This window comes from Bactrocera latifrons, unplaced genomic scaffold (assembly GCF_001853355.1).
Source record: "Bactrocera latifrons isolate USDA-ARS-PBARC rearing strain unplaced genomic scaffold, ASM185335v1 scaffold_221, whole genome shotgun sequence".
Classification (NCBI taxonomy): Eukaryota; Metazoa; Arthropoda; class Insecta; order Diptera; family Tephritidae; genus Bactrocera; species Bactrocera latifrons.
In genome coordinates, this window is record NW_017535753.1 from 20587 (window position 1) to 48298 (window position 27712).

General features: G+C 36.7%; 1 protein-coding gene across 1 annotated transcript in view; it reads left to right on the forward strand.

The window, feature by feature from the left end:
* Positions 1 to 19528: 19528 nt before the first annotated feature.
* Positions 19529 to 27712, forward strand: part of LOC108968607 — a gene marked incomplete at its 5' end in the record, with an annotated part of 66859 nt that continues 58675 nt past the window's right edge. Inside the window, 3 exons of the mRNA XM_018932725.1 lie at positions 19529 to 20383; positions 22192 to 22534; positions 23882 to 24888. Of these exons, the coding sequence (XP_018788270.1) occupies positions 19529 to 20383; positions 22192 to 22534; positions 23882 to 24888 (2205 nt within the window). The remainder of the gene's footprint in view (positions 20384 to 22191; positions 22535 to 23881; positions 24889 to 27712) is intronic.

Consider the following 27712-nt stretch of genomic DNA (forward strand, 5'->3'; position numbering starts at 1 on the left):
CTTGCAGCTTTCCTTTCTTCCGTACATAGGCTAAYTTTAACCTATAAATTCGCTACTCTTTTTGTTTTGGACCACCCTAATATACATGCTCAAATATTTGCACAGAATTTATTTAATAACGCCACTAACAATCTCAAGCACTCAGCCAATGATAGACTATATTGGGCATRGCAGCAGCGCTCTTTGTCAATTTCACTATTTTCTTTTAGTTTGAGAAGCACCGAATCTTTGTGATGCCTGGAGGCAATTATTCATGTGGCATTAACTCGGCGGCAAAAGTGCAGAAACAGTATTTGTARCATCCGATAGACTTTGACCAGTGAAAACTTAAAAATACACACACATATACCCACATATACGCACATGCAAGTTGTAAGTGATAGCAACTGCTCTGGCTTTGGCTTCGGCCATTTATTAAATAGCAAAGTGCAGTTCATGGCGCTTATGCCTCAAATGTAAATATGTAGATTAAATTGGGCAAAGTTCTTTTGACAACTGCCTAAAGAAGTTTTCCAGCGAAATGAAAATGTGCATATGTATTTTCATATATCTCAGCTCAGTCTGTGTGCCACAATCAAATATATATGAGTTTAGAGTTTGCTGCAAGTTGTGCGCTGCTTGTTKCCGATTTTCCTACTAAATTTGGTTTCATCTACCGCCTGGTGTCCATTGCCTTCGTACTTTTGTCACAATTTGCCAATATACGTGTATCAGTTAACACTAATCCGTTCGCACACAATTCCGTTCGAATGGTGTTATACGGTCATGCATCTACTTACTTTGTCCATTTCACTTTGATATGCTATGCGCTTGCCTAAGTACTTAAGTCCATTGAGCGCAAAAATACATGTGACAACTGTGTGCATTTGCTTGTCTGTATGTATGGGTGGAATGGCATGCAAGTCTACATATGTACTCTTATTGGCTGCATTTTGGAGATGCTTTAGCCTATTTTAGTGTGGCGGTAATTTCGGAATTTCCCTGGTTTCCATTGAATTATAGTCAGTCATTCATTTTCCTCGAAATGCAGTTATGTACATACGTTCGAATTGTTAGAGAGAAACAACGCAATAGTTTCATTATATGTAATGGATGTCGGAATGTTCGAAGCTGTTGTGAATACGAGTTCAGCTAATTTCCAAGGCATTCAGTTCCCGCCAGTTCGGTGAGAACCCTAGTGAGTAAGTCTTGACCTCTCAAACACGGGACAGTCAAGAAGGAAGTGTTGAGTTGTTTCTACCAAATCTTCCTCCAAACAGCTTCTGCGGCAGCATGAACAGCATGGAGGGCAATAGGTCAATGGCCTGTTAACAGCTCTGTAACCAGGTAAAGGCTATCCTTGCCGAGATCAAAGATATCACTTTACTTCTTGCCATCGATTTTAGGCAAAAAAACCTGCGACAGCGCATGTGCCGATTCCGTAAAGCCCAACTGTGTGGCAGTAGAACACTTGAGGATATGGGAGCACTAACTTACTCCCATTCTACCGATAGCGGTTCTACGATGGCTTTCTTTGCCAGTTCATCAGCTTTACAATTACCTATGATTCCGCTGYGGCCTGGCATCCGGACCAGTCTTATTACAAAGACACTTGATGCTATTGATAACGAGATTAGGCACTCCTTGACTAACCCTGAACGCCACGCTGCTATCTGAGTGGATGGTCACTTCCCTGAAGGAGATTGCACTTTGGAGCAACAAATCTACTGTTACTTTAATATTTGYAACCTAGGTTTGGAAGACACTGCAATAATCAGAAAGCCTGAAGCTGGAGTTGATAGAGAAATGCTAACAGTAAATCCCTCCACCAACTTTCCTCTCACGCTTTGCCTCATTCGTAAAGAAGCTCAATGGTTTCTATACTATTTACTYTTAAAACTTATCGTACGAAGAGGTTAAAGGATGACACCTATACAAACAAGAGCGCTGAAGACAATGAACTCTCTCTTTCGTTCGAATAAATCCATATGAAAAACTACGTATGTACATTATCCTTAGTTATATGTTAGTATAGTATATCTAGTCATTTTTAGCACAATAACAGCTGTRTGCCTCTGTCTTCTTTTCCTCCCATTGTAGCTGGGAAGTGTCTGCCGCAAATTTCTCGCCCTTTTTGGCAATTTGTTGAGCAAATAACCTCGAGGTAATTCTATCCGTACAAATATCGATAAATACCATACATAGGAGCATATGAAGACGCAATAGAATTGTGGAACGAAGGCGACAGTGCAAATATGCACAAGTGCCAATAGATATTTTTTATTGTACATGGAGACACAAGTCTCCATATATATATGTATAGTATCTTATGTGTCTTATGTGCGACTGAGAAAGTCAAACTCCATGGTGGGAAATATATCCAATTGCAAGGATTTGAACATTCATTTACGAGCCAAACTGTATAAGGGCTACTTTAATCACCGGACCAGTAAGTTAGACGGTTGGATCATAAGACCTTATTATTTTTAAAGTTGCAATCTTTAATTTTTTATTAAAACGCAATGTAATATTGAATTTAAAATCATTACTATCTGGTAATAGTCCTCGAAATTTCACATTTAAAATCACTTTTTGCGGCTTATCTTTATACAGAGAAAAAATGTTTGCAGAAATACTGAATAATTTTCCTGCAGGGTATGTACTACTTCCCCACATACAACTCAGATGCAATAACTTCAGCGCAAAGTGCAGCCAATTTGTAGTGATACCTAAGAAACTGAAAAAAATTTCAGATTGTTGTGAAGAAATGAGAATAAATATATTTTTAAGAAAAAGTTATTCAAATCGCTCTCATCTATTATTATTGACGATTGCATTCCAAGCCCACAAAAGACTCAGCAGTACTCTTCGACGCGTCAATTCTGGCTTTGCGACCATTTGTTGAGCTTTATCGCGCTTGAACCTTAATTTTTCGGAACTTATTTTCGTATTTGAACCACTTTTCATCTCCTGTTACCATTCGCTTCAGAAATGGTTCGTTTTCACTTCGTTTCAGCAAAGAATCGCAGATGTTAATTCGGTTCATTAAATTTTTCACAAACATTCCATGTGGTACCCAAACAACGAACTTCTTTTTGTAGGCAGCCGTCTTTAGATGGTTCAAACCCATTTGATGATGAATGTTAAGCTCCTTGGCGATGTCATGGCTGTTTATGTGACGGTCCTGGTGATTTGTTTCCATAATTTCATCGACTTTTTCAACGATAGGTGAACAAGAACGAGGTGCATCTTTCAAAATGAAATTTTCAGAACGGAAGCGAGCGAACCATTGTTGTGCTACACGAAGTGATACAGCAACGTCTTCGTAAACTTCATAAATTTCATTGATGGCTTGCGTGGCATTCTTCTCTTTTTTATACAAAAATTTCAAAATATGTCGAATTTTTTCCTTAYTTTCACTCATATTTTAATGGTCGTAACTTTTTTTTCAACTTCTCCGAGTTTAATTATTTTTGGCSTAATGAAGCTTAAAATCTCAATTTTCCAACGCTACATGGTACAATAYAATGTGTTTGGTAGCACTGGAGATATACGTCTGCAACGACATCTATTGTCAAAATACGAAAAGCCTTTTTCGTTATTTKCAGAATCCTTTCATTTTTAAAAATAACGATAGAATTCATTATCCCCTCGTGGTCGTAAGTAATTATTKTTTATTTGGCTTTTATTGCACAATAAGTTTGTTAAAAAACAGATTGATATTAAGTAGAAATTTCAATTTTCTCAGAAATATCGCCAACCGTTTGCTAATACCAATTTGATGCCTTGGAAACAATATAATCAGTCACCACACATTGCCATGACACCCATACAAATGAATTTTCCTGCAAAGTGCGTGCTGTTATATTTGTCAAGTTGTGACAGCGCTGCCTCTAATTCTACGCGGAAATGCCCAGTCACTAACTGATCCAGCATCATTTGTATGCAAGTTGCGTTTCATTTGTTGCTCGCKTGGAACTGTTTTTAGCTTCGTCTGTATTGTTAATATTTGTGTTGTTGTTGTTTATATTGTTGCCATTGCGCTAATGTTGTTGTGTTTGCCTTTAGCCGATATCAGAGAATTAGTGTTTTGTTTGCGTTCTATGAATTTTCTTTTTATTCTCATTCGTTTCCTGCTTCCTCACATGTTGCAGTCCCTCACTGCCGCTTTGGCGCTTTCCATTTTCGCAAAATTTATTTTGCGTTTTAGTAACTATTTGTGAACTATCTGTATGCTTGAAATTTTTTCTTTTAATTTCTTTGCCCTTTTGATTTAAATTTTCGTCCTGGACATCCATGAAAAATTATATTAATTTTTTTTTATGATAAATATGCAAATTAATTTTTCAGATATCAACTTTTTTAAAATACTTTTTAGACCTTTATTGGAGGTTCTTTGAGCTCATTCGGTATATCAATGGCAATGATATAATAAGACATTTTGACTTAAAAACTGTTTTATTATCTTTTTCGTTTTATTATCAATTTTCGTTCCGTACACACGCATTTCGCTTTTGCTCAGCTCCTTTCACAACCACAAGCTAGTCTCCATCTCATTTGAATTCTTTAGCCTCCGCTCTGTGACTTTTGTACCGAAAATCGGTATTCTATGGAGCCATTTRTACACGAAAGTGACCTCAGGCCAAAGGTTAAATATTGCCTTACTTATCGAATAAATATGTCTGTTAGGCATTCTCACGTACACAGCAGATTTTCGAAAGTTTTCGAATACTGCAAATACGCAAAGCAACGAAGCAAAGCCGCCGCACCCATACAAGTATTTCAAATAATGTGCTTGCTCCTCGCTTATATATGTAAATATATATTGCTGTGTACATATTTATGATTTTGCAAATATCGAAATTGCTTACTCAAATCGTTTCGTATGGTCACAGCTGCTGCTAAATCGGCGACAAGGCAACGCAACGCTGAGGAGTCAAAGGCGATAGCACAATCATAGTTTAATAAAGGCAATTGCTTTTTTTGTTGCATCGACACGAATGTCGTCAAAAACTACTGTATGTAAGAGTGTATTGGCGTATATATGTATGGATATCTATGGGATTGTGTATCTGTCTGTATGAGTGCACTGCGTTCATTGCCTTTCGTGCGCTGTTTATCAACGTTGCTCATACGCACTCGCGGCATACTGAAGTAAGATAAGTTGGTTTATAGAAATAAGAGTGTATATATGTGTGCATGTATATATGCAAGTGAAAATTATCAAAATTACTTTATTGAAGAGGTTTTGTAGATTTTATTTTCGAAAAATTAATTGGTGAAAGTGGAAAAAATATTAAAAAATTGTATTTACAGTACGTATTTGGAGATKAGATGGTTTTTTCTTAAAGGGAAATTAAATTTTTTTTTAAATTGTTTAAAAATTTTGGTACAAGGAAACATTATTTTTTCCTAATAAAGACTTTTAGAGAATATTGATTTATAACACAATGTTTCTTAAGGAGTTATATCCACTTGTAAGCAAGAGAAAGTGCGATTTTTTCGGATTATATTTTATTTTATAAATAAATAAAAGAACAACGAATCCTATCTAAAAATGTATTCTTAAATCCGATCTCCAAAAAAATGCTATTATAGATGACAAATTGGCTGCTCTAGAACTTWGTCATAAATATTGAAATGATTTTGATTTTCTTTATCATTTCCATAAAAGTGTTGAATATCCTCAGAGATAGGATTAAGATTTGCGCAACTGAACCGATTCCTAAGGTCAAAACTTCGGTATTAAGATGAAATATTCATATGTAAGGTAATACTCAGAATGGAATTGAAAAACAAAAAAAAAAAAAAACTATAACTCCGGTTGTACGGAAACTATTATACACATCACAAATACCAAAGATTTCTTACAAGAGCTCTGATTAGTGAGTTTGTGTGGCAGCTATTTGCTAAAGTGACTCGATCTGTATAGTTTCCTCAGCGATTGCACAATAACCCATACTGAATTTGATAAAAATATCTCATCAAATGAAAAATCTTTCCATACRGTCACTTTACTTYGATCGTTCAGTTTGTATGACAGCTATGTGYTATAGTGGTGCGATATCACTTTCATTGTACGGGCGTGTGTCGTTCYCTGGCGGACTTGATTTTCTTTATCATGCTTCTGTCCATATCGTCGTATAGAATGCTGTCCAGCTTCCGAAGACACTTCTGGCCGATATGCGATACGAGATTACTACCTTGCAACTTTCGCAATAGCAAGGAGCTCAGCTTAAAATACACAGCATTGGTTTGGCAACTTAAAAGGCTGCCTTATTCCTACCTCTGACCTCCAACCATGGATATCCGGTAGGTGAATTTCCATACCCCTGTCCACCATATTACTGCGCCGTAGAGCAGAATTGTTATAAATTAGCTGTGTAGCACTTAACTTGATGAATATATCTAAAACAATCATGTGAAAATTTCATCCTAKCGGTCCAGCCATTTCGGTAGAATTTTCCTAGCCGACTTTCGTGTTATGAGTTTCYTGAAAAGTGTATGTAAAGTTTTGAAAGCCGAAACTATTTTCCACATCGACTACAAATTTTCGAAAAAATTTTCATCACGTGTAACCCTTTGTATCGAAAAATCAATTCCCAGCATTGTCTTTCACCAGCTAAGCTACACAAACACATGCAGTAAAGCAATCTCTTTCACCTCATTTGCCGCTTAGAAATAGTTATTATAGCATCTTGATGACAGTAATATCCAATTAGCGCAGAGCTGAAGAGCTAAGCACAGTTTTTGCTTCAAAAGTGGACACGAAGCGTTCAATGAGTTGCCAGAGTTTTTATTACAAGCAAAATGCCATAAAAAAATATGCCGCAAAGAGCGGAGAAAATTTATTGTCGTGCAGTATGAAGACGTTGAAGGCAAACTTTGTCTGACGTTCGTTGCGTAACTTTAAGCAAGAAAAGAAAAACCTTTCAATTTACTTAAAACAAAGCGGTTTCCAGCAAAAAAAAAAAAAAAGTTTAAAAACTATTTAAAAGGACGTGAAGTAAGAACACCTTAGAGCAACAAAGTTTCGTTCTACTTGAATGGTGGTAACTTAACCGTTAAAGAAACAATGAACACACATGTATGTATGTCAGTCGAAAAAGAAGTGTATGGGGTGGATGTGTTTGTCAGCACATCCTTGTTTAGTAGCATCCACGCTTGTCTCTTGCTCAAACGCTTGCAAAGTAAAGTGGAACAAATTATTTAATAATGCTGAAACACACCGAAATATATAGGACAGTCGACCACAGACCAGGTGGCAGCCAGCTTAAAAGTATGCAACAGCAATTTAAGCAAGCTAAAAGCTACTCAAATGAATGACAGCGGATGGGGACTGGGAAGAGCCATRTGGAATTTGGCCAGAGGCAACTATGTGACCAACAAAAGACGCTAGAAAACACTTCCGAACACGTTTGGCCATCAACAATCACTACACATACAACAAAATACACATAGTTTTGCTGACCAAAACGATAAGCGCTCAGGACAAGCCATAACATTTACGATCAAGTTGTGCTGTCGACCGTCGTTGGGCCATTGCCTTTACTTGACAATTGAGTAGTTYGGCGGCACTACCCAGCACGAAGACGGTCGCCGGGCGCAAGTTAAGTGGTTAGCCTAGCCGGCTGGCTGACCGGCTGGATATGCGGTTGAGCGACTCCTTTAAGGAGCCTTCGAGCAGCTGCTGTCACTTCGCTGAAACTTAAACCSTAAGAAAGGGTCTACGGCAGCACAGGCATACTGTCGAAAGGGGAAAAAGTAATTTTTACTTAAATGCTTTTATAGTGTGTGTGTTGGATTTTTTTTATTTCCTTCTGGAAAATTTCTTCTCATTTACTTGACCACATGGCTGYCTGCTCGCTCCACTCAATTCGAAAATCGACAGAAAGAAAAAGGGCAAAAAATACTCCTCTCTGTCGTTACAAATAAAGGTCAGTGGGAGGAGGTTAACGTTGAGTGTCAGCACATTTTGTGTTGTCAATTATTTTGCAACAACAACAAAAGGAAGACTTGTATGAAGTAAAGTAGAGCTTGGCAAAGAAGGGGTAAATTCGACGGAAGTTGTAGAAAATAAAAAAATRAGAGCACTATTTTATGGAGTTGCCACGTTACTTAAAATGAGCAATAAGTTTAAATTTTTCACTGAAAARCATGATTAATTCATAGCTCACGTTAAAAGAAAGAGAAGGAATTTCAGGTTAAACTAAAATAAGTAATGAAGAGCTAAGGCATTTTCAGGGATTGTTTTGGGAGATATTTATGTACATTAACGCCCAACGAAAAAAAATAGTAAAGGTATAACTAACTTTAATAATGGTGTCACTTCTTCAGAGAAAATCGTGCCAGAATCATTAAGCGATGAGGCAGAGGATACATACTAATAAACACTTTCACAGTTAAGGTTTAGCAAAATGTCTCCTAAAACTAAAATTTCAGAATTTGGCAAAATGTTTCGGGATTGTTATTATTTTTTTAAATTACTTCAGAACTTGCTTAATTTTTTTCCACGACCGAGGTTTTTAAATAGTATTTTCGGGATCCCGAAAGAKTTCGGCATTCTTTTTATTATTCCAGAACTTACTTTATTTTTTTTAATTATTTCTTATTTATTTGCGCCTTCGAGTTTTTTAAATTTCCGAATTTGCTACATAATTTTTTGTAATTAGATTATTTCAGAACCTGGTTTATGTTTTTTGTAATTAATTCTGATTTATTTGCGTTTTCGTGTTTATATAATTAAAATTTCGGGATCCCGAAAAAAATATTTAATGTTTAGATTATTTCTGAACTTGCTATATTTTTATAAATCTAAATTTTTTCAATATTTGTGACTATTAAAWTATATTTTCGAGATCCCGAAAATAATATCTGTTTTCTATTGAAATATCAAAGATTTATAGTACTTGTAGTTTACAAAAAAATGGGTCAATAATACCATTTCACCAACACTCACCGCTCTTTCATTGAAGCGCGCTCTCCTAGAAGTTATGTCACAATATAAATGCAAGAATTCAATTTGGAAAATAATTTAATTTCATGCTCCTAATATTCAAACATGCCAAACACCACACTGCAACACTGCACCACACAAACGTGCTTACGATATGCGCTTAAGACCTTTTTGTTGCTTTATCGGCCAACAACCGCGCGCCAATGCACTTTTGTTGTCAAATTTTACAAGCTGCGCTCCATTTCTCAGCGCGTCATCAGTTCGAGATCGTTAAAGTCCCGTCGCGAAATGGCAGCAAAACAAAATCGCACAGTGCGAGGAAATAGAATCGAAAAGTCATTACTTGTACAGTTACTGCGCTGGCATGGCATTCGCTTGCTGTGCTTTATCAGAAAGTGAAATAGCGCCGTTTGATGTGCGCACTTGCCACCCTGCAACAAAATTTATGGCCACGTTAAGTAGCAGCTACTAAATCTTTGTGACTCTGTGCTACTTTCTACACCGCTCACTTCATCAATGCACACAGTTACATTTGCTTTCAGAACGCGTGTGTGTGTGTATGCATATGTATGAATCTATCCCGGCCGCGGGCTGCCGAAATCTCATAAAACACGTTCTCATTACACGTTTATTGGCTGCACGCGAAATTATTTTCGTTTCAGCGCATGTCAAGCTGAACTTTTTGTGTTCAATATAAAATAAAAGCATTCGGGTTGTTGGTTAATGAGATTCAAGGTAAATTTGATTGCCAATATGGAGMGGGGTGTGGTTTACGTGCTGATGAAGTTTTGAGCTGTCTCACTTGGTTTTGTACAAATAATAGGCATCGCACCGTTTAGCCTAATTGAACGCTTAAATAGAATTGACATTCTTCAAGTGTCAAAGATTGCAGCGGCAAATCTTTCTAGCTGTCAATTTTATATTCAAGTTTGACAGCTTCTAATTATGTGACAACTGGAAGTGAGACAGAAAGTATTGTGATGACATTTCAATTAGAGATTTTGGAGTGATGACTAATTTACGGTTGCGTGGGATTATTTTCTCCTTTCGACTAAGCGATTGAACGCTTTCTGCACTTTTTTGAATCTATATAATTTAAAATCTGGCAAAAATAAGTTTATTAGTTTTGTATTGTAATGCGAAAGTTTTATTTAAATATCTATTCTGTTCGATAAATTGTTGCTATTTCGAAAGCGATTTCATAAGAAAAATCCCTCATAGAAATTCTCGTCCTTATTGACAAAAAYCTGGGGYATTSGATTTTCACAAACTTCTCTTGAGGCGAAATCATTAGCCGTATACATAAACAAGTAGTAATCAATTGATGCCATTCCGCTCTATAAGGTTGCTACACAGGATCCTCCCAATGTTCATTGCCTGGCGTTGTTATGATGGAACACAGTATCTCTCATATTAGCCAAAACAGGCCGAATTTGGGCGATTKCTTTCTGCAGATTKGGTGTTTGTTGGCGGWAYAGCTCCGTATTAAGAGTTTGTGCTAGGTAACTTGTACAAATTAGATGACGAGATGGACGTTCACAATAATGGGACAACATGTAACAATATTTTCGAAAATCGTCGTCCAGAGCTTGGTGAATCTTTGACATAAAAATTACCGAAAAGGAATCGTCGAAATCGTCCACAACCAAGTTTACAGGTATAAATGTTATTCACATTTTTAGCACAATGTCTTTTATTTTCGCCTTTATGAARACTGTAAGATTTGGCATATTTTACCTTCGCTGATGCCGATCTTTGACGTGTCCTCAAACAGTGCTAAATCAAAATAGTCTGAGAACTTTATAATACGAAATCTCATTTACCTGAGACGTAACCCAATCGCTCTTATGCAACGTGATGTACCGATTACTGAAGCCATATATTGATGAAGTTTAACAAACTTTTTTTTTTACTAGATATTATAGTATAATATTACTGATACTCGAAACTCATTGGTAATGTCAAACTTTTCTGCATATTTCTGCCATTGAAACAGTCGCTCGAAGGACTGATCTGACCTGCACCCGTAGGCCCCTTAAAGTGTTAGATTTGGTATAGGATTTATAATATAAAAGTCATATAATATAAWCGTTTACAGGTGGTGCCGTAAGCAGATGATATTGACATCATTGGCCTCAACAACCGCGCCCTTAGTTTTGCTTTCTCCAGACTGGATAAGAAGGCTCCCACGTCACTGTTGGCAGTCATAACTTCGAAGTCAAAGGTAATTTCGTCTATCTTGGAAGCAGCATTTACAACAACAACAATGTCAGTTTCGAAATCCAACGCGGAATTACTCTTGTCAATCGTTGTTCCTTCGGACTGAGTAGGCAATTRAGAAGTAAAGTCCGCTCTCGACGAACAAACACCAAACTCTATATGTCACTCTTTATCCTCGTCCTTTATATGGTGCAGAGGAATGGACGGTGACAACATCTGATGAGTTAACGTGACGAATTTTCGAGAGAATGGTTCTTGGAAAGATGTATGGTTCTTTGCGCATTTGCAACGGTGAATACCGCAGGAAGAAGAGGACCTCGACTCCGTTGGGAAAAACCAGGTGGAGAAAGGCAAAGCAGTAAAAAGGAAGAAGCACTGACGCGCTGTTGTAAACTCGGCTATAATCGCGTAAGGGGTGTCTACGCCAATAAAGAAGAAATAGAGACTTGTATATGTTTCTTTTAATTCTTTATTAGAGCTGTTTTGCAGCTAAATAGATGATTATATGGATCGGATTTTGTGTCTAATCCAGAAGGTTCCCTAACGTTCAAAGATTTTAATAGTTTATTCGTATATCATAACGATTTATTGGATAATAATCTGTTCGAAATTTCGAGAAGATAACTTGTCTAATTAAAAAGGCTTCCTTTCAGGGACTGTAATTTGATCAGATGGTTTGCTTGATTCAGTTAAAAGAGCAGCTTTTTGGTGAGAAAAGCAAAAAGACAGACGGATATAGCTAAATCGACTCAGTTCCTCAATCTGATCTTTTTTATATACTTTATGGATTCACTCGCATTTCCTTCTGGGTGTTACAAAAATATTGAAATTAAACATTTCAAATCAAACAATTCTCTCTTCATTCGTCTGAAACATTAAAATTGATAATAATGCGGACGTCAGCTAGAATATTTTCTATTATACCGTTAAAGCACTTTTCTCTACTGMATTTGTGTTTTGTGGTAGATATAAGTTACTTACTTTAAACAGTTCTTTTAAACGATGCCTATGGCCACACCTTTAAAATTACTTTCAAGTGGACTTTCAACCATTTGAGACTGAAGTGTTATTTGTTAACGCCGGACAGGTGGCAAATAAAATTACGACAAATTAACTACACAATTAAGCTTCGTACACATACATAGACACGTGTGCACGATTGTAGCACTTACTTTTCACACACTCACACCAATACATACATACATAAATGTAATACAAATAATTCGCTGGCTCTGTTAAATGCTGCATTGCTATTAACTGGCGGCTGAATAACTCAAGTGCTGCACACATGCCAACACACTTATTTACATACGCACCTTTGCCGGTCGATACCGATGCACGGGTTGTCTGCGCTTTATTGGCGCGCCGGTGTGTGTAAACACTTGTGTGATTATATTGAGCGCATGTAAAATACACTTAAGTTTCCACTTAGTTAAACATTGCTCTCTAAATGAGCATATCACAAATCGGTTTAACTATAAGCAGCAYACATATATACAKRTACATACTTACATATGTATATATATATATATACACMCTCCTTTATTTTGCTAGATATCAAATATATAAGTATGTGGATTCGTCGAGTTGTTGAATCAATTACTAGTTGTGGTTGTTATTGTTTAGCTATTTTTTTAAATATTTTTGTCTATCGAATATTTTTTGTTGTTGCTATTTCTATGCCGCTTAATATTTAGCTTTGATTTCCACAAAATTCTCTTCAAACAGTTTTAATACATTAAAGTACTCCCACTGTTGCCACTATTTCGTTGCAACATATACAGTTACATTTTATACATGTGTTTATGCCCTTAAGGATATTCCCGTTAACRTTAGATGGCAACAACATTTTATTATTATTATCTTGTGTTACTATGTTTTCTGTTTCATTAATTATCTTTTGTGCATGTTGCTTTACTACGTGCGCGGGGATTGTGGAGAAACTTTCGTAAGTTATTTTTCGTGTTATATTAATATATAACGTTTTCAATTACATACGTTTATGTTATAAAAAAAAAAGTTATAAAAATGCCATTAATGGTGCTTTAAAAACTTATTTTAATTACCTCTAACATGCAATTTTTTTTTTGTTTTTGTATTGAGCAAGACTGAACACCTTAGGTGACAGTCTAAAGTAAAGCAACTTTTGGAAGTTTGAACAAAAAACTACAACATTAATTTTTTTTTAACATTAATGGTATATTTATATATATATTTTTAATTTGTTTCATACATAATTTAAGACGACAAAGCAGAAATTTTGAAGTCAAAACTGAAATTCAAATTACGGGCAGTCTTCGATGACCTTTAAAAGATTCTCCACTGACTTTTAGTGTTTCTGGCCTTCTCCATGAACGAAACCTAAACAGAAGTTCTCTAGTTCTCCAGTAAAAGATATTGTCCATACTTTTTTCGTATCCGACTAATCAAAGCAGAAAATTCAAAAGATCCGATTTCAAGAAAAACGCATTTAAAGGTAAACTAATGGGGTTGTTTAAACTGAGCGGCTCCCATTTAAATGATTGTCATTCGTACAATTTGAGCTATTCTAGGATAAAATGTAATAATCACAACGTGTCATAAAGCATCGTAAAATCAAAAAATCATAAATTTTTGAAAAAGTTTAAAAATTTGTTGTTGGATTGCATACTAAAATCAGTACACGCAAACTCTGAACGCTATGTTTTCGGATCGTTATAACTTATAACTTTATGAAGAAGTTTTATGATTTAAATTTTTTGACATTTAGTGCAAGTGCCGTGTCGTTATTTTACTTAAAACAAAAAGTTATTTGCTAAATAAATCGATCTTTCAAAAAAAGTCRTACTGAAACTATTATGCAGTGGTGTTTTTTTTTGTTATCGAAAGGGAGTCTATATGCGCTCTCTGAAATGTTTTTGTCTATTTTTGCACACCAAAACTGTGACATTGTCGCATCCTTGAAAACACCCCTGCCGCTGCAATCGATGCTTTGGAAACATATTTTAGCTACAGAGCCATGGAACTTCCTACTTATATATTTGAAAGTAGACAAAATGACAACTAATAAAAAATTCACTGTGTGACTATATTTAGACGATGAACCACGTCTACGTCAAGTGACAGTGAACACGTCAATAAAATAAAGGAATTACTGCTTGAGAATCGACAAATACCCGTCAGAGACCTTACTGGTATCGCTTTAATATCGGGAGAATGAGTGAAAACTATTTTGAAAGATCATTTGGGCCTAAGAGAAGTGAAAGCACGATTAGTTTCAAACTACTAAATTTTTTTGAAAAACATCGAAACACAACTAATCGAAATAGAGAAGTATTTGTATTTCATAAGTAGCATTTCCAGTGAGATAGTAAATATCGCATGAGACMAGAATATTGTTAGAATAAATAATATCATAATGAAAAGTACATTGGTACTTCTTCGTTAGTGGAACAAAATTTTGGTAGTTTGTAATATTAAGATATTCAAAATTTGTAATTGRTACCTTGGCAATAAATTTTAACTACAAAAGCATCAAAATTTTGTATTTCTAACCAAATATCGTTTGCGGAATTGTTGCGACTATTGCAAAAGGTTTACGTTGTTTCAGGTTTAGCAAAAACACAAGTCACAYAACAACAACACATGAGTGATACAAAGAATTCGAAGACGGTCGAGAGATCGTTGAAGATATGCCTCGTTCTAGACCTTTGACCTTTTCAACTGATGAAATTATTAAAAAAGTGAAGGATATGGTGCTTGAAAATCGTAAGACAAGTATTAGAGAGATACCAAAAGAGTTCGATATCGTTCGCGAGTCCGTTCAAATAATTTCTGTAGATAATTTGGATATGAAATGAGATATTTTTTATAGTAGTTGATAGGGAGATTTGAATTTTTGTATCAGATGAAAAGACAAAAAGGGAAATCTATATAGCGCAAACCCTTCCGGTTGCAATTAAGAGATCATACTTAGAGAAACTTTCTTTAAAGTGTTTAAGAATACATGTTTGAGAGTACCAAGCGAAAATTTGCCATATTTACCCATATCGCACAAACGATTAACCGCTTTGTTAAAACCTGCTTCTTAAGATTTTCATTGCATCCTCTTTGTTCAGTTTATATCTTAACTCTTCTCATAATACTGTGATTGTTTTAGGAAGGTACCGATTCAAATGAGAGATAAAACATTTAGAAACTCGTTGCTTTGGTCGATAATAATATGTTGGATAAAATTCGCTAAAAAGTCTTGGTCTTGTTGCAAAAATACTGTTATCTGCTATAGTAGTAACGAGCAAAAATGCTAACCGAAGTTAGGATACTCTTTACAGATAAAGAACCGATACAAGCACTGTATAAACGAAATTCTCCCACTCAACTATCTCAACACACACTAGCCCCCCAACATACTTTTCTATACACAAAAACCAATCCAAACCCTTTCCTTAAAAAAAAAAAAACAATCTTTCTGTATAAACAGATTTGTACGAAATATAAAATCGTCTAAAATATGGCTATCTTCTCATGGTATTCAATTTTCTTGGTATTATATTTCAGGCCCAAAGAGCCATTTTACCAATTTAAAGCTACCTGGCTTTCAACAGCTTTAAGCCGTGTTTATTTCTGTTTGCCAGCTATTTAATGGCACCCCCACCCGCTCTTTACTCTTATTTCGACAGGTAAGAACATTTCACTTAGCATATTCGCATACGCTCTCGCATAGACTAGTAAACACATACAAACAAACATATAAGTTTTAGCTGTGTGTCTACTTTTGGGATAGTAAAGTTCCCCCAGTTTAATGTCGAATGCGCCTACATCTTGCCAAGGCTGTTAAAATTAAATAAATATTTAATGATGGCAGTGTGTGCGCGCGTAAACAACGCAACGCGAAAATTATCGCATTCGAGCAAATGTTCAGACGCACATACCTACAGAGTAATTGCTCTGGGGCGTTGTAGGCAGTCAAGCCGAAGACAAGCTGTTGAGCTTAACCCTGCAGGTGAACGCAGCAGAAAAAAAGATGAAAAAGAAGGAAAAATAAACGAAAAAGGGAAAGAATTTTAAATTGAAACAAAAAAAACGACACTCTCGCAGAAAATCCATTTATTTGCATGCGTATACAGATACGCCTATGTGTGTGGGTGTAAGTGCGGGCTCTGAGCTATATCAGTTTCAAATTACCCAGCTAAAATGCCTAAATGTGTACTTATAGATTTACCTTATTCAATTGCAACCGTTATTTGAGGCGAGAAAATGTTATTCTCTCTTATTTATCTACGATAATTTCCATTAGCCGGCTGCTTTTAACGAAACTTGCCTCACTATGGAATAGCATTATTTTCGGTTAGATTTGTTTGAAGCCCAGAAGCACAGAACATGTATGCTTAAGCTATCAGAAGCAGTTATATAAATACTAGTGGATCCGGCCACTCGTTGCTGTGGTATATATTTTATACTATTATTTAAATAAAAAACTATTAAATATAAATAAATCGTAATCGTAATATCGTAAATTTTATTTACGATTAAAGATGAAAACTTTCTCATCGGTATAGGAATCCAAGGGATTGTACTTGAGGTTTAATTTTGAATATGTTCATAAAAATAAATTTCATTCGATAAAAGGGAATTTAAGGCTGCTTTCAGAATGTCTGGTTACAGCCCATCTGTCCAGTTAATAGAGTTGTTCGTTTTATACAAGGTGCGTTCCAAATAAACAGAACTTTTTTAATCTAGTGTCCGCTGGTGGCGCGATCTATGTATATGTCGAGTGGTGCGTTGGAATATGCTATTAATAAATCAATTGTCCAGTGAGAATTTCATGAAATTTCATTGATTGGAAGTGCAGTTATTGCGTTTTAAGTGTCAGTATGTTTGTGTTATCGGTGCGAAAATGAGCTTCGAAAAAGGGATGTCAAAAAAGTCTTGCGGTATTTTATTGAATTTTCAATTATTCATACAATTTTTTTGATGACTCATGCCCAGCTCTTGACCGATGCTACGGCTGCTACTAAGCCGTTCTCTTTCGACCAATTCAGCGATTTTATCGCAATTTTCGATGACAGGCCTTCTGGAGCGTGGCGCATCTTCGACCACCTCTACGCCAGAACGAAAACGTTGAAACCATCGTTGTGCAGTGGAAATGGAAACTGTATCGGATCCATTAACTGCCCAAATTTTATTGGCGGCTTGAGATGCATTTTTGAATTTATCGTAGTAGTACTGTAAAATATGCCGTATTTTCTCTTTATTTTGCTCCATGTTTGCGACGACAATCAATCAAACACGTGTTAGCGCGTGAAATGAGATTTCCAAAAAGGTATAGCATGACCCGATGCGACAAATAAAACTAGAACTACGCGCTCTCAGCGCCAACTAGCGAAAATACCGCAAGACTTTTTTGTCAACCTAATTTCACCGTGCGACTTCTTCCTTTTCGGAAAAAATTTACCCATGAAAAAAGCGTTGTGTAGACTTAGAGACCATGCAAAAGGCTTGAACCGCCATACTGGCGGTTTTGGACCTTGCAAAAAGCTCTATTGAAGCAGAAATAGACTATTTTGAATAAAATAAATCATTATTTAAGTCCTGTTTACTTTGAAACGCTCTGTGTATCGTCATCTAAAATGCAAATAAGAAACTGAAGTAAGCTTCCTGTTGTTGTTACAAATATATATTAAAAAATTAGTGAAGAATTTTGCTGAAGTAACAGTTTTCAACTGGATATATGAGTCTTCATATACTTTTATTTCCGTTCCTGTTTTATCAGAAATAGTACCGCAATTAATTAAATTTGTAAATCAAAGCTAATTCACTCATCGTTTTTTCTTTTTATTAACCTAAACTATATTAAATTAAAWAAGAGCGACGTTTTTGAAGTTATGTTTTTGATTTGAGGTTGTTTMATGCTTTGAATGAAAGTTATAAGCTCGAAAAATCCAAATAACTTAGAAATTCAACTTACCGTTAATAAGTCCAATCATTATTCTTTTTTGATAGATTTCAGAARTTTGTAATGAAAWTACTTTAATTAAAATACAAAATGACATGGTGAACTCATTAATAGTCGCCAAGCTAATCTCTGCAGTGCTTAAATAATAATTTGAGTATATTACTAATATTTAATGGAGCTGTAGTTATTACTGGCTCTAAAAACAAACATATCTAACATAAAATACAGCAAATAATATTCAGATAACATTATTATTCTCATTAAGCTAATTATAATAATGTGAGCTTTTGAGCGAAACGGAGAGAAATTATTAAATATACATACGTATATTTCTTATTGTTTGTATGAATGCAGATACCTGTCTATATGYGTGTGTGCGCTTTACTACACAAATTTTAATTTACTGTTATTCAAGCTTTGTTTATTTAATCCGWATCACATTTAAACTTGCACGTTGTTGTTATTGACATGGCTTAGTTTGAGAGCAAATTAATTTTAGGTCAAATATTTGGCAAATCAATAGAGATAAGCAAATAGATTCGCATTTAATCGAATATGTGACAATGAAAACATTCGAYTATCGAATACACTTTGCAAATAAATTTAGCGAAAAGCCCATTATGTTTTGTATAAACTGTATTTCATGTTAAACTGTTGCGAATTTGCGTGAACCCACCACAAACACTGCCACCATAATTTCGATCACTAGCATTCCCATCATTACTGTTACCACCACTGCTACCACCAGCAACCGCCCAAATTCACCGCTATCACCACAAAGTTAAAGCGCTGTTTCCACACTTGTTGTTGTTGTTATTACTTTATATATGTTCTAGTCATCTGTTACCCGTTAAACACCCCGAAAGTGTGRGGATTTTGTCAAATCGTCGGAAAAAAACCAAAGAAAAAATTTCAAYATTTATTGAAGTGTTTAGTAAAGCCCACTGTACACCTATTCCTAACTTGCTTGCACCCACCTACATAGTACCCGAATGGTTTTGTTGTACCGTTATTACTGTGATTTTACTTTGTTACTGTGATTACCTTATACCTAAATGTAGATAGAGTATTTTTGCWTAGCAGAAATCAGTTAACTGAATTATTGAGTAACCATTTCACCTGTACATCTGTCTTGTTCTCTCTCTCTCTCTCTTTCTCTTTCTCTCTCTCTCTTTTTCACGGTCTTATGAAATCTCACTATGTATGGTTCAACAACTTCAATGCCATTGCACTACCTTGTAAACGTAATCCCTTCGTATTTATATACAAACGCGCTCATGTGTGCCCATCCGCCTCTCTGCCCGCCCACTTTTGCTTGTACCTACTCCGTTTGCACCAAATAATACCATTTATCGCTACCCGAAACTACTCGTACATATTTTATTATGCAACAAYCATGATTACGACAACAACAACTAAACTATATAACAACTAAATAGACTTACCACCAACTTCACCAATTTCCGGTTATTTTCATAGTCACGATGATGAGCAACGGATCTTAGATGCGGACGAACCGGAAGCAAGTGGTCAAGCGGCGTCGAAGTGGCAACGCCATACACATAAGCTGGGCAAGCCGAAGCAMGCTCACTTGACGACAACAGCAACAAMAACAACAGAAGCAATAACAACGGATGCCGATAATCAAGCGGCAACCGGAAACTCGGAGCGTTCAGCGCCGCACACAARCAAAGCGAAAGCAATTAAAAGTAAAACTAAAAGAGTGATATTCAAAGCCAAAACCGCATCGATCCGGCGTTTAAAAATGAGCAACAATATTGTTGGCAAAAACATTGGCGGCGCTGGTGGCATGAGCATTGGCAGTGGTGGTGGCGCGGGRCCCTCTTCACATTTGCAGCCACGCAATTAYTTTTCACTCAATCGTCAGCCCTCGCAAAGACCGCGTGCCAGCTATCCCGAGATAATGCAACCACGTCTCTCGCTGAACGGTACTTTGCGGCATTTGGTGCCATCGCCACGTCCACTCTACCGWGATCATAGTTCGCGCTCGATACAACCGCTGACGGCGAATGAGCAGCAAATGGCCGAATTAGATGGCAGTTTCTATGGCAACACGCTGGGCTGCTTCAGTACAGGCGGCAGCGGGGCTGGTGKCAATAGAGGCGGTGCTGTGGGTGCGGGTGGTAGTCGCGGCGGCTTTGGTGGTGGTGGCGAAAGTAATACGGGATTTCACACMACAGAGTTATCGATTACACCGACTCTAACGGGCGATGAGCAATATATCGATTTAGGTAGTCTGCGTCGCTTCTCGATCGATCGTCAGAGCTTTCTTGGTAAGCGTTGTAATCATTTTAGTGTGTTGTGATGTTTAGCTGAAAGCTGGGTGGGGGCTAAAAGCATTCACTCTTCATATTCATAAGCATCATCTTACCCTGCATTYGTTGTGAGATAAATATTAAAGAGCTTTCATTGGAAAGCTTTCATTAAGCTCAAAGTTCATTTCACGCATTCAATTTAAAAACAAGAAAGCTTATATAATATTATATATATTTTTCATATTAGTGTTTCACTAGAAATACTCCAACTCATCTTATTTAATCTTAAGAATCGTATTATAAGAGCGCCTACAAGTATTACATTTCTTCACATTTTATTATAATTATACTCCGAAAATAGTATGGGAAGTTTGTAACAGCCAAAAAGAAAAGTCAGAGACCTTAGAAAGTATATAGATGAATGATCTGCAAGAGGAGCTGGGTCGATTTGGCCTATCCGTTCGTCCCAGAGAAGCCCCTTAGTAATCGGATTCACCGATATCCACTTCCAACAGCACATACTCGTAGCTGTCATAGTACAAAATGAAAGATGAAAAGCAAGTTCTTGTATGGACAAATTTTTTGTTTAACTATATCCCCATTTTCTTTATTGCCATAGATATTGCCATTCGTTCTTCTTAATCTTTATTTGACGCCAACTGGAGATTCCAAATGTAGCCAGATCCTTGTCCACCTGGTCTTTCCAATGGAGTGGGAGGTCTTTCTCTTCCTCTGCCTACCCCGGCGGTTACTGCGTCGTATACTCTCAGAGCTGGAGTGTTTTCATCGACATGGCCTAGCCAGCGCAGCCGCTTCCTCCWAATTCACTGAACCTCCAAAAGACCGACCGACCATCCGAGGCTGTTTTGTTCCATTCATTCGGGGTTGTTTTTTCGGGGCGAATACCAAACCCAGTGCACAACCATGAGGAGGGAATTGTCGCCTTTAAACGGCTGTTTCTTGGCTACACGAGGATACTTAGTCTCAGACCGGAGGTAGTAAGCTGCCTTCCCTTGTGTAAAAGATTCGTTCCTGGCTTCTCCCAAGTAAATGGCACTCAGAGCACTTTCCTCACTTGCGCGAACTTCTATTAGTGGCACCATCCACCAAGTATGTTTAATAATAATTACATACATATRTATGTATATCTTTACGAAATTTGGCGCGGACTACTGTCCAAGGCAACGGTACAAAATTTGAAGGAATCGATCAGATCAGACCACTATRGCATATAGCTGTCATAAAMTAATCAATACAAATATATTTATTWTATATTTTTACCCTTAAATATGGAGTTTATTATAGGTTCGGTGCAGCCGAGGTTAGCATTTTTCTTATTAATAATACCTTTTATAAATTCGAGTATTTTACCACTCAATTTAATTTCTGCATTTGTCACCATTTAATTTAGAAAAGGATTTTGACTTAATTATATGCCATTTCATTTCGTTTAATTTAGTTTCATAAGTATTTCGGATATGTCTTAATTGAGGCAATTAATAAACTGCCTAAACTAACCGACACGATTAAGAGCCTGTCCCCATTCTTTCCCATATTATTTATTTTATTTACTCTTTCTTCGCTTCATAAAATTCATACCAAATTAAATACTTCGTTTTATTGCTCCATAAGTTATATGTTACTCTATTCACATCACTCTAATAACACTTAGTTGCTATTAAATAACTGATGAAATTTCAATCCATACTTCATAACCCCAAACACTTCGCTTGGAAAAGTTTCAGCACAGTGAAATTTTATTATTAAAATTTAGGAAAATTTCCAYGATTAAACGAACACTGTGTGTCTCCTGTTCTCACTTACAGATCTCGGATCGAAATTTAGCATGCCACAGCCGAAATTCGGTCAGAGTGTCTCACAGCAAGGTTTCTTCACATCACACGACAGCCTCGCCACACCATGCGCATCACGTGCCTCCAATCCACATGTGGCCACTGTAAGCACTGCCTCCGAAATGGATTTACTGCACAGCAGCAACAAACAGCGTCGCAAATCTCGCGGCCGCCTGAAAACGATGTCCGGCGAGCAACCGTTACTCGATTCGTGGCAACGCTCAGCGACGGCGCGCAGTTCACAAGACAACACATTGGCCGGCGGTTTGGCGGGGAGTAATCAATTTAGCGGGAATTTCTGCAACGGCACTGATAGGTGAGCATTACATTACAATTTTAATTGTGTTATTAATTATTTATGTGTATAAATGGGTACATATATTTTGCTTCGACTACGGTTATCGGTAGGTATTTCGATTTCGAGATTCGAAAATATAAGTTTTACCTACACTTTTGTACGGAAATTCATTGCCAATGATATCGAACACTGTCTCTTTCACATTGCCTTATGCATCCTATCTCCTTATAGATAAACACATATATACACGATTGAGGTGTTCACCCGAGGCGTATAATAATATAAATTCACTATTACATACTTACTCTCTTACTCAATCACTTAACGTTTCACTATGTTGCTGGAGAGGCAACAAATTGACGTAACTGTCAATTTATGTTGCTAAGGCATCACACAACGCAAGCTCGTATAGAAGCTATAAGGAGCGGCCAGCCAACCCCTTAGGAAATATGCACAATATGCAAATCATTCCATAATAGTATAAGAAAATATTTTACCAGATTTTGGACATGGTTTTATATAAGTCAGTTGAGAATAGATTAACTAAAAATTCCGACCTTTTTACTAAGGTCCCAAACCAGTTTCAATGTTGTCTATAGATGACACCAGCACTACTCGCTTAAGTAAATGAGTTTACAGAAGCCAAACTAGGTGCGAACTACCTTACAAGTAACAAAGTATATTGCGGTGAAATAACCATCGGCTAGTAATCATTGTAAATGATTAGTGAGGTCTAATAAGCGGCTATTAATTTCGTTTTCTGTATATTCAGGGCTTTCGAACCAGTTATGAATTAATGAATCTAATTACTCTCCTACTGATCCCATCCGGCGTCAATGTAGTGCTTAAGAGAGCATCTAGCGGTTTAGGCAAAATAGTTCTACTCTATATTTTTATGCCATGACATATTTATAACATACACGTGCATACATTCAATAATTTTTCCACTACCTCCGCCATTCAAAAGCGATGCTAAGCATGCAATTTTCCAATATTTTAACGCGGCGCACTAAATCCACTATAAATTTACAGCTTCTATTCACTTACCGCTTTTTTTTATAGAAAAGTCGATACGACTTCACATAATATAATAAACATACAAACATACCTTGTAATATAGAGCAGTTGGTATGTCTATTATACGCAAATATGTAACACGTCCTCACATTCGCTGCAAATTCATTGAACAAAAGGATTAACTGAAAACACATGAAAGCTTGCGCATGCAATAAAGCTTAACTCACAGGTGAATGTATGAGCGTAATTTAAAATGCAGTGAATTTCAATGAAAGCTCATATTAATAGCTTTTGAGCGTATACAAAATTAGTAATTAAATTTTTCTCTCACACTCTCTCGTTTTGCAGATATCCCCGCTCACGTTCCGGTACCTCAACGACCACTGCCCCGCCGCATAGCGGCCCCTCACAATCGCATCAATCGTCGCATCAGCTACACCATTCGGCGTCGGTGTCGCATGCACACCATCAACCGTCACATGCAKCACATTTATCATCTACACAACAACAACAGTCCGCAGCGYCACATCATCAGCAGCAACCACATCGAACCGCCTCGCAACGATTTCGTGCCGCCACTGCCTCGCGTAAATTCCACTTTGTGTTCGATCCAGCGGGGCGTCTATGCTACTACTGGTCCATGGTTGTATCATTAGCGTTCCTCTATAATTTCTGGGTGATAATCTATCGTTTCGCCTTTCAAGAGATCAATCGACGAACGATTGCCATTTGGTTTTGTCTCGATTATTTCTCCGATTTTTTATATCTCATAGATATATTCTTTCACTTTCGTACCGGTTACTTGGAGGATGGTGTATTACAAACCGATGCGACAAAATTGCGACAACACTATATGAATTCGACAACATTCTACATTGACTGCCTATGTTTGCTGCCATTGGATTTTTTATATCTATCAATCGGATTCAATTCGATATTGCGTTCATTTCGTTTGGTGAAAATCTATAGATTTTGGGCATTTATGGATCGTACCGAACGACATACAAACTATCCGAACTTATTTCGTTCGACAGCGTTGATACACTACCTACTTGTGATATTCCATTGGAACGGATGTCTGTATCATATTATACATAAGAACAATGGATTCGGTTCGAGAAATTGGGTCTATCATGACTCCGAATCGGCCGATGTAGTTAAACAATATTTACAAAGTTATTATTGGTGTACGTTAGCTTTAACGACGATCGGGGATTTGCCGAAGCCCAGATCGAAGGGTGAATACGTCTTTGTGATATTACAATTGCTATTCGGACTGATGCTGTTCGCGACGGTGTTGGGTCATGTGGCGAACATTGTAACGTCGGTGAGTGCGGCACGCAAGGAATTTCAAGGTGAGTACATCAATCTATTTATCTAAATCATTTATTTTCCTAATGTCAATAAAGATAAATTTGTTAAGTTTATATACGCGTGCGCTTACGGAGCACAGCAAACTCTGTGTTTACAAGTATTTCTATTCCCATTTGAACTTACAAAATGGAGGTTGAAGGGTTATTCTCCCGCTAAGTTATAAATAAATACCAAAGCTTAGCCGTGGAAAAAGCAGCTATTTGACATAGCGATAAGACTGCTAACTATGCTGACGATTGGATATGAAATTTGGAGCGTCAGCGTTCGTCTTGGTGGGGGAAACCAAAGCAAATTCCATAATCTATAAGTCAAAATATACATAAGCATTAACAGCAGCAGCAGCAACAACAGTGATAACACCAACAACAATGGCGATAACCATAAGTTACATTGATGTGCACGGCAACAGCAACGGCAACGGCAATCTCAGCGCGGTGCTTAAAAGGCGTGTTAACGCCATACAGGCTCTCAGCTAAATGCTTGTACATAAATAAATGAATGACTGCACAACGGGATGACTGAGCAACTGCGCGTATATAGGTATATAGTAGCTAGGCTAAAATAAGGATAACGCCCTCAAGCGAATGGGTATTGAAATCTTAATTCCACTTGACTTCATTGTCGCTTGGTAATACCGAACAATAAGAAGAACAAGAAATTAACAACAAGAGAGCACAGTCAAAGTGCATGCTACGAGTAGAGCAGCACAAGTGGTTGGATAACAGAGAAACCGAAGAATTGAAGTGKAGTCGGGTATTAAATAGAGGAGCGGAGGTACACAACGCCTGATAGTAGCGCCAAATGTTCGAAGCACCGAGGAGGAGGGAAGGAATCGCGGAGAACGCTTAAAGCTTGAAGCTTTCATTCATTCTAGCGTTGTGAGGGTTGCGAATTATAATTTGATGTACATATCTATATGGATGTTATAAGGCAAAGCAGTGGCTATAAAATATGAATATTGCAGTCATGAAACTAATTTACGATACTGGCGCCTATTTCAGCTATGATGCTTTCACCGTTATCAGCCGGTGAGTGAATGAAAGCTCTGACTTTTCATACTAGTAACAACGAGGATGATGTCGACGAATTTCCACTTGAATAAGAATGAATATACAGTGCCGTTTAGCTAGTTGATTTTCATGAAGCTCATTTGAAGTTCAATCAAAAGAAACAAAATTATAAAGAAGTAAGGATTTGCTGAGRTAGGGCGCAGTTCTTGCCCTCTCGAAATTTGCACGAACGTTAAATATGATAATAAAAAATGTGATCCATATACATAAGCATGTCAAAGAATTATAGTTTTATAACCCGCACTGGGTATGTTTGTCACGTGTTGAATTACTTTAACCATATTTGTCCATAAATACGCGAACTATTAAAAAATACCGTTAAAAAAAGAAAAAACGTGGCTATCAAGAATTGGGATTGGTATGCTAAGTTTTGATATGGTGAAATGAGCACCGAAGATGGTAAACGCAGTTGACAGGTTGTTACCGACGAACACTTCAAATTCCACAAATTAATTTTGAATGACCTCTTAATTAATTCGCGAATATTTGAGTAGGAGACTGCTCTGTGCAAAGTGCGTGCCGCGCAAGCTCATTTTGGATCAAAACAGCAATGAGTTGATGATTCGAAGCAGTATTTGGAGATGMTCAAACCTAATAATTCCGAGGTTTTCCATCGATATGTAACAATGATTAGAACATGGCTSCACCATTTCACTCTGATCTCCARTCGACAGTCATCCGAATGAACTGCACAGTTTGAACTCTCTCTAAAGCGTGTGAAAACGCAGTARTCAAGGCAAGGTTATGGTGTCTAAAATAAAAGRACCATCAACTGCGACTATTGCATAGTGTTWTTGGTCCGTTTGAAGGACATAATTGCCGGAAAACGACCGCATTTGAAGAAATGGACAGTGCTGTTTCGCAGTGAAATCCATTAATTCGGCAAAACTGTAGGAACTGGTAGCAATAGTATAAAAATGCTATCGAAAATTTGGGGGGTTACTATAATCAGTACATCATTCTTAAAGGCAACCATGTTGAATAAAAAAAAAAATATAATAATAATTTTGCCAAAAAACTTTCCAAATTGACCTGTTAATTTCGTTGCAGTCGAATTTAGGATTTTGAAAGTAGCTATCATATCGYTATGTGAGTTATATTTTTACTGAACACTACGTAATTTTAAAATAGTATAGACCCATTGCACATACATATGTAAGTCATACATGTACATCACTAAATAGAAAAAAATCGTGAAAAAATAGTTTAATGACTATAAAATTGTGCTCAAGGCAAAAATTGCTCAACAAAAAGCACTTATCTTTAGATAAAGATAATGGCGAGCAATAAAATTTCTAACCCAGAGATTAAAAAAAGGATTATGGATTTACATAAACAGAAATAACTKTTTTCAATAATGATTTAAGAATTAATATACAATAAATATGTACATCTTTAAGAAATAAAGAGTTTCAAATATGAAGAAAATACTCGTTGTTGGTGTACAACTTTGACGACTACTTAACACATTGAGGAAGACGCGATCCACCGGTGGGTCACACAATAARATGAAACTGCCTGCTAAAAGCAGCGCCGTCCTCAACGTATAAAACTGTAGTAAATTGRGAAAGCAGTTTAAACAATTTTTTTAGTACGAAGTCCTATCTCTGATATATTGGGTAGTCGAAAAAGTCTTTTCGTGTTTCTAATCAAACTTCAACTTTTTTTCTATTTATACCAATAAATAAATAAACAAATACATATGTACCATTTTGTTCGACCACTTTTTGCCATT